Raw genomic sequence first — 8,929 nt, forward strand, 5'->3', positions numbered from 1 at the left:
GGGTTGATATGTTGTGGGGTTGTTAACCAATGTCATAAAACAACATGTGTACTTGTTTCATGAGAAACTATGTTCTGTAAGCCTTCACCTGAAGTACAATAAAATAAATAAATAAAAATAAAACAAAAAAAAAATTTTAAAGATGACTACATCTACTAGGTAAATGTTACAGATGCAAAGTGAGATAATAAAAAGTGAGACTTCAGATTTTTCCCAATGCCAATCATGCTAATTTGAGACATTTTCATCTAAATTAATGAAAGCCCTACAGCACAGATGCTTTTAATGCTACTGGGTAAAGTGGCTCTTTTAAACGGTATTATACTTTGAAAGTAAGAATATTTTAAATATTCACTGACATCTTAATACTTCCAAAAGATGTGTTTTAAAAATTCAAGTATTATGTTTCTAATAACATACCAAACTAGTAAAATGGTATTATAGCTAAGATAAAACCTATAAATAAACACTAAAGAATGTCACTTTAATTCATAAAAAAAAAGATAGAAGCAAATATTTATAATGCTATGTTTGTCTTTTAAAAATTCTGAAAAAATTAACTGCATATCTTATAAGAAAAGAATTTTTAAATGTTTCAATTATTCTACTTATTTTGCAGAATGAAGAATTGTTTTCCCACAATAATTCTACACATGTATAAATATACAGTAATCCCCCTGTCATAAACTATCTGGATGAAATCAATCACTCCCCACTGGAATCAACTGACAAATTCTAAACTTGTTAGGCAAGGCGGGGAAAAAAAGTAATGTCTTGAATTATTAAAGCACTGCTTTGACTATCAACAGGAAGCTCTTGGTAACCAAAACCTAACTTGCTTGAAATTTCAGTAACTTTCAAAGTAAGAGCCCTAAAATATATATAATTTAAAACTTTTACTACACAGCGTTATAAATATTGGGTCACTTTATTAAAAACAGCCCTGGTGGCACCATGGTTAGGAGCTACAGCTGCTAACCAAAAGATTGGCAGTTCGAATCCACCAGCAGCTCCTTGGAAACCCAGAGGTGCAGTTCTACTCTGTCCTATAGGGTCACTATGAGTCAGAATCGACTCGACGGCAACAGGTTTGGTTTTTTTTTTTGGTTATCAAAAACATCTGCACACTGAATTCTGAAAAAGTAATGTAAAGAAAAAATATAAATCGATATTCTATGTGACAACAGTTCTGTTCATTTTCATGATCTGTCATAGTCTGTCTCATGTCATAAGAACACTTGCTTGCTCAAAATGAAGCATACGATAGATGATTTAAAGGTAATTTATTCTTAAAACACATTAAGCTCCTAAAGTAAAACCTTTAGGAGGCAAACTTCACCAGACAAGAATGTTTTCTACATTTCATTAGTAAAAGGCAAACTCTTACAAAAAATTTCTAAAGGCATATAAGGATTAAAAATATCAATCCAGAGCAGAAAAAACACGATGACATGATTTTGGCTGTAGTGTAACAGCTATTAAGAATACACACAGTTAAATGACAACTCTAATCGGGAGCCAGAGTGAACAATTACTCTCCCAGAACTGTTCTAAAATTTTTCAATTTTCAAAATTCCCATGAAGTTTAGTTCTCTTATTATTGATGCTCTGCTCCACTGCTATGCTTTAACACTGCCTAGAATATGACAATGCAGTAGTTTTTAAGTGCAGTCAATGGGTCTACTTCCTGAAGTTCACAATTGCAGTAATAAATTATGTTCTGGCTTAGCACATTTGCAAATGGAAATCATAAAAGAAAGCACTATTGATACAATCAAAAGAATAGAAAGGAGCCCTAGAGAAGCCATACAGTTCAAAGAAATTTTCAGTATGTTCTAACTCTATTATAGTCTTTCAATTTACCTTTTCTGAGATACCAGTGCTGCTGACTGTATCCACATAAACTTATTAAAATGGCCAAAATTTAACTTGCACATTGTGTAATTTTATTATCATAAACTTGAAATAGAATTTAACTTGTCAAAAAAAATTCTAACGAAAGAATAAGAACATTAGAAATAAACTACAAGATTAATACTGTTTCTGTAAATTCATCTTAAAGCACTACCGCACAATCTCTTTTTATGCATTGTATCAGACTTTTTTTCATCTAAGAATCACCCTTTCTTTTTTAACAATGCCATAAATAACTACAGAAAAAGTTAAGTCTTCAAAAGGATTATAAAAGTTTATCAAAGTCCCATCTGAAGTAATTTTCTTGATATAATCTACATACCATACAATATACTGCTAGTGATCAATAAATACTACATTTCCCGAATCACATGCCCTTCTACCAATTACTTTTTGATAAAGCATTAGCCAATTATTTTTTAGTCAAACTTTTCTGCTCAAGAAACCAAGTCACACTCCTATAGTTTCTAGAAGCCCAGATATTTCTGCTTCCTCCCTTCCTGTATCAGACACTAATCCTTTAAATTATACTCTACTTCCCTAGCTACTTTCCTGATAATCACTATTCTTCACATTTTTATTTGCCACTGAAGAGAATGAAAGTATTCAAGCATTAGACTATCCAACCTATCCTCTCACTCAAACAATAGTATGTCCTAATACTGAGTATTCTATTATCCAAATTACCCAGTAATAAGTTAAAAGTTTCGTTTAAAAGTGCTTGGATATGCTTCAGGGTAATGCAAGTTAAATAACTCTGATCATCGTTTTATACACTCCAACTTCCAAAGTGCTTGACAAAATTTATCAACATCCTTCTTCTTTCTAGAATAGTAAACATCATGTCGTAGAACCCAAAGACTGTATCTGCTGTGCTCTGAAGAATACAGCTCCTGAGCTTCTCAGAGCAGCTGTTAGTAACGTTCAGACGCCTTGCTGGACTATCACTTTGGTTAAATTAATGATGGGTCATCCTGTTTGGTCGGAGTCGACTCGACGGCAACGGGTTAACGGGTTTCATCTTCTTTTTTTTTAATCTTGCAATTGATCTAAGAACTTACAGATCTGCTTTAAAAATAAAGCACCTACAAAACAAAACATTACTTATCTCCACTATATTTCCAAAAGAAACCTCCCAGGATCCTTCCAGCATTACTTATACCACAACACACCAGTTGTATACGACACTGAAAGGCTTTAAAAGGATACAATTTTCTACTTAACCTTACCAAACATGTTTACAAATTTGCAATTATTTTGAGAACGTTCTATATTAAAATAGGTGCTGGTGCAGTCTATCAGAACTGTGCTGTTCAAACACGAGCCCCGAATATCCTGCATGTTAAATTTTAGGTGCTCTATTTCTGGTTACTTGCTGAGCTTTCTGCAACCTTTGTCACCCAGTGATGCTCCCACCAGCAAACACTTTCCACCCTTTAAAACGGTTTTCATCCTACCCCTCAAAAAACACAAATTAGACTTAAAGGTTTCCGCATACTGATAGGAACCACTAATACCACTAGGTATTGTGGCTCTCAAAGAATCTCTTTAGCAGCCTCCCCTGGGACGTTCTGCTCAGCAGGGCACTGAATCGGTGAGACTCTCTGCCAGCTGCCTTTACAAGAGCAACACCAGAGGCCGACTCAATACCGCATTGCTGCTACTGACTTTTTCTACCAGCTTTAAAAAAAAAAAAAAAAAAACCAGCCCAGTATCTCGCAGACCCTGCTGGCTCTTCCGCAGCATGGAAGAGAAACCGCCGCATTGCTCAGCTCGGAAAACCAGGGAGCACGACTGACGGGCGGGGGAAGCGTGTGCCGTCGAGAGGCTAGGACGAGAGCGGGTGTCAGGGCGAAAACGGAAGGTGCTCAAAGTAGAGGAGAGCGCAACGCAGCAGAGGCCAGGGCGCCGGCGTCCAGACGCCCAGCTTGCCATCGCGCACTCACCCGGGCTGTCGAACAGGACAAGAGATCCTGTAGCGGCCAGCCGAGCCCCGCCCGCCGCCCCGGGGCCTCACCTGTCATGAGCGCCGGGCTGTCGCCCGCCGCCGCGGCCGCGGAAGAGGCGGCAGCAGCCGCCGCTGCGCCTGCTGCCCGCCGCCCGCGGAGGTGCCTCGGAACCAGCTCGCATCCGTTCGCTGCTCCGGCCACAAGCAGCCCGAGCACTAGCAGCGCAGCCCAGCGCTGCCGCCGCAGCCAGCCTGAGGCCGGGCCGGGCGTCGCGACGGGATGAAGGCGCAGAGGGGGAGCGGGGGGAAAGCACAGCAACGTCCCGGCCGCCGACCACTCGACCGCTCCGCGCGGTGCTGCCGCTGGCGACTCCGCTGGCCGCCCCCGCTGCCTCAGACGCGGGCTCCCGCCGGGCGCCAGCCTGATCCCCTCAGCACCAGCGGCCTCCAGAGCTCGGGTCCTGCCTGCGTTCATTGGTTCCGGTTATTTAAAAAAAAAAAAAAAAAAGGTGGGAGGCAGAAAGGTACGGCGTCTTCAGGCCGCACGCGACACCCGCGCTGCTGCCGCGGTGAGACCGGGATCCGCTGTTCCGGCGCCTCCAAACAGCAGCCCAGCGCCCGCGCCGCCGCCACCGCGGCGCATCCCCCCGCCCCCTCCGGCCCGCTCTCGTCCTAGTACCACGCTCGGCCCCGACGCCTCCCTCTCCTCACAAGCTCGCTCGCGTACCAATCCCCCGCCTCCTTCATCCCTCCACGGCGCAGGCGCAGCGCTGCTGCACCGCGCGTGCGCGGCGCCCCAGCCTCGCCCCCAGGGCCGTTGCCGAATGGGCCGATGTGGCGCGGGGTAGATTCTCGGGTTTTTAGCCGAGTAGTGGGGAAGGGGGTGGGGAGGAAGGAAAACTTGTCCCCCTACCCCATTTACTCCCTCACTGCGATTGGCTAGGGGAAAAGAGGGCTGGGAGAAGAGTATGTATATCCCAAATCACTTGGGCGGGTTATGACCGTGTAGATGGCAACAAAAATAATTGCATGTAAAACTTTGTTATTGGAAACAGCGGCGTCTCCAGAATTTCTATATAGGTGGGGCTTATAAGTGGCTAGCTGGGTGGAACTGGAGGTTAGCACAGCGTACCGTTTTGTTTATTTGTCAAACACTTTACCTTACCCTTACTCTGTGCCAGGCACTGTTATAAACGCTTTACACATTTACTTATTGTAACTGTAAAAGGTGGTATCCTTATCATCCCCATTTTACAATGAGGAAACTGAGGCCCATAAATGTTAATTAACTTGCCCTCAAGCTCCCAGGGACAGGTTTGGCAGTCACTTGAACGGAAATACTGGGGAGGATTTGCTCTAGCTTCTGACTCTGTAGGTCCAGACATTATCTGCACTTATCACTCCCCTCCCCATCCGCGCCCCATGGAGTCTGCCATGAAATCAACGGATTGACTGAAGAACCGTTGGCCGACTTGACTTGGCTTCTCCTACTTCAGATGAAGCACAATTCTTGTGAAGCCAGATCTGCTTTCTATTATTGAACCTGCTCAGGGTGGACATAACTAGTTTGAAGAAAAAAGAACTAGGATCTTTGTCATCCGAACTAGTTCCCAACGCATTTTTCAGGCCATCGCCCCTCAAGTAAAAAAGGAGGTGCAGAACGTAATTTTACTGTAAATTTAAAACCATGTCAGAGCCTGCAAACACACATACACAGGCATTGTCTGTCCCAGGGGCACAAAGTTTGTTAAGATTTACAGAGAGGGTTCTTAAACATAAAGATCCTGTTTAGTATTGGGTTTTTGTCCTTGGTTTGGGTTTTGATTTTTTTATTGGTTTGTTTACTTATTCTCTCAACTCAAAAAGACGGGCGAATTACACAATCTCCCAAATAATTTCTTCAGCAACGTGGCCAATATAACCATGAGTATCATTCACTGTGGCAGGGCAGATTCACCCTTCAGAATAGAGTCAAAAATTTCTTTGAGGCTAATCAATCTATCAACAATTATTTCTTGGCCGACTTCTTGGGGACATGGTGTTTAGGTGACAATTCTTTGTAGGGCAACACGGAGATTACGTTTCCCCCTGCTGAAAGGCATCGGAATCAACCACACGTTTGCTGAATGCCCACTACGAGGAGATAATTCAGCTAGAAGGATCAGGAAAAAAATAAGAGAAAACAGCAGCCTTGTTTCCTGCTCTCCAGAAAGCATCATTTCATTCATTCAATATTTATTGAGCTCCTATTATGTGCCAGGTAGAGTACTGGATGCTGAGAATTCTACCGTTAATAAGAGAGACTTGAGAGAGTCAATTGAATCAAGGAAATGAGATAGCACAGTCTTTGCATGGGGACTCTTACAATCTTGTTTAGGATTATAATACAAGGTAGTAGCTAATCAGTTGCTAAATTGGGTAGTGCAAGCTATGTCAGAGCAATAACAGTAGTATAAAACCATGATCAAAATAACAAATCACCAGGCCAAGCTTCTTTTAACTAAAACGATATATAGATTTTCTTTTCCTTTTAAAGACAGAAAGAGAGAGTGCTGGCACTGAGACGGGACTGGATTTGGAGTTAAGTGTTTATTCTTCTCACCGCTGGAGCGCGGTAAGCGGTAAGCACTGAAGAGACCTCCCTTAGACAAGTTACGATCGAGGAATAAATCCTCCGCCTCGTATCATTGTTGTCCCTGCTACCAAAATTTCCAACTGTTAAATGAGTCGTCGCAATGCATTCTCTTAGAGTGTCAAGGAGGTACAGTGTCACTATGCGTCACAGCATAAACCTAAGTGCTGAAACGGTAGTCCATTGCTTTGGAGACAAGCCCATGCGTAGAATTACAGATGGTTCTATTTGCAAGCCAACCATAAACACAAGACTCCAGTTGAGGCATTCGTCTCCCCTTTATTCTCGGGTTTCCCTTTCCTCTCCTTTCCCTTTCCCTCGCTCTCTTAGTTCCTTTCCTCTTGCCAAATGTCATTCAAGATCTTCTTAGAGCCCTTACAGAATGTCTTTACTATCTAATTTTCCTCTATTCATGACTTCAAGCGTTTTATGCCCAGTAGTGAGCTTTGGAATCAGACAAACCTGGTGGAACTGGCAACTCTTGTCACTTTTCAGCTGTGTAATCTGTGGACAAACTAATTTGTCCTCAATTTTCCCACCTATTAAATTGGGGCCATGTAATAATGCCCGCTCCACAGGATTGTTGGTGGCAGCAGATGAATGAAAGAACACGTAATGCCCTCGCAAGGTGCTTACCACGCAGGTAAGCGTGTCATCCCTCGGGGAGCCTGTCTCCAGGTTCTGGGCGTGTACTGTAAGCGTGTTCTTGGTTTACGACAAACGAGTCTCATTTTGCCAATATTTGATTTCATCTTCCGGCAAATAAAACCCAAACTCCGTGGGACACGCCTTGCACAGACGCACAGCAGGACCTATTCACCCAAACCTCCCCATCCCAAAGCCAAATCCGCCCTTCCCAAGAGCTGGACTCGCCCCTCATCTTCTCCTCCTTCCGCCTCTTCTCGCAGCCAGCACAACCCACGACGCGCCCTCTGCCACAACTCGAATAACCGGATCTATTCCGCGCAAACGAGGCAGCGCGCCTGCGCCACTCTGCAGAGTCGCGCATGCCTGCTCCTCTACCCTACCCCCAACCTCCTCGTCGGCTTTCCTCAGGTGCGAAATCTCTTAGGCTCCCGCCGTTCCGGGACGCCGCACGTAGCTCGCCCGGCTTCCGGCTCCCGTTTCGTGGGCGGTGCGTCCAGGAGCCTGGCAGCTGTGTAATGACGTCAGTGCGTGGGCGGACGCGGCGGGCGGTCCGGGAGGACCCTAGGTTGGCGTGGAGCAGAAGATGGGCTGGAGTGAGTGGGGAATTCCAGCCTTCCTTCTGCTTTTCGCCCGCCCACGTAGCTTCTCCGGCCCGCCTTTGGCCAAAAAGCTGATTTTAAATTGGATTTCTTGGCTTGAACTCCATGCACCTAGACTATTGGGGGCTGGCCGAGCACAATTTGCTCATTACGGTTAAGCCTGTTGGGAGAAATGCAAAGAGCGGCCTTTGGTGGAGGCCCTGTTGTGTACCGGCCGTTTACCTATATAGATAGTTTTCTCATTAACTCTCCACACGAGCTTGCTAGGGAATTGAGGTCCCCAGAACTTTGGAAACGTCTCCAAAGTGGTAACAGCCAATAAAATGGCGTCAGGGTTCCAACAGTGATGCCTCGGGGTATTTGTATATCCTCAAATTCTTGTTGAATGATTTAAAGCATTAAGAAAAAAAGAGACAAGTAGACATTAACAAGACCTTTTCTGTCTAAAGCCTATAAGGCATGAACTATTCCTCAACTATTTCAGCGAAGGTGAAAAAACTCATCGCATCTTTCGCCAGGAGTAAAGGCAGTCTTTAAAAAATGTATCTTCCATCCAAGACAAGAACTCAAAAACTCCTCAAGAGTTCTTAACCTATTAACATATATTTTTAAATGCCATTCAACAGAGCAAAAGCAAGTCAACTTTGCCCGCCAAAGCCAAGGAAGTCAATGGGCCTGTGGTCATTTCTATGATTAAACAGAATGTGTTTGTTCTGGTACTGCTTAATGTGAGAGGTTACATGAATATTATTGATCACATGATGTCTGGTAAGTGTTAAGCAGTAGATGTGTTGACTGTTCTGTAAAAAGAGTAAAGTTGTGATGAAGATAAAAGTAGAGATATTTCACAATAATGAGAAAATGAGAACCGTTTCATTTGCACAAAGATGAATCCTTGGAGAATAACGACAGTTCTGAAGATGACAGGCAAATGATGCAACATGTAAAACATGATAATGCCTATGCACTTGACAGCAAGAGGCATGAAAAGTGATTGATGAAATGGAAAAGCTTTTGAATATGATGCAAGAAGCTAAGCTTCTAAGTCAGGTGCCTACTAACCCAACCTTAATTCACAGAAGGCCAAGAGTTTGTTCTAGAACCAAAACTTAGGATGGTAAAATACATGTTTCAGAAAAAATATGGTTCCATAGGTTCAAGGCACCAATCAATCATCTGTGGCTTGTG

General features: G+C 43.5%; 1 protein-coding gene across 2 annotated transcripts in view; it reads right to left on the reverse strand.

The window, feature by feature from the left end:
* The window catches only part of STIM2 (stromal interaction molecule 2), a 210,999-nt gene extending 206,396 nt beyond the window's left edge, over positions 1-4,603 (reverse strand). For both annotated transcript variants that reach the window (XM_004375122.2, XM_004375121.3), the window contains exon 1: positions 3,932-4,603. In XM_004375122.2, the coding sequence (XP_004375179.1) occupies positions 3,932-4,337 (406 nt within the window). In that variant the 5' untranslated portion in view covers positions 4,338-4,603. The remainder of the gene's footprint in view (positions 1-3,931) is intronic.
* Positions 4,604-8,929: the final 4,326 nt, after the last annotated feature.

The sequence above is a fragment of the Trichechus manatus genome, unplaced genomic scaffold (assembly GCF_000243295.1).
Source record: "Trichechus manatus latirostris isolate Lorelei unplaced genomic scaffold, TriManLat1.0 scaffold00034, whole genome shotgun sequence".
NCBI classification, from domain to species: Eukaryota; Metazoa; Chordata; class Mammalia; order Sirenia; family Trichechidae; genus Trichechus; species Trichechus manatus.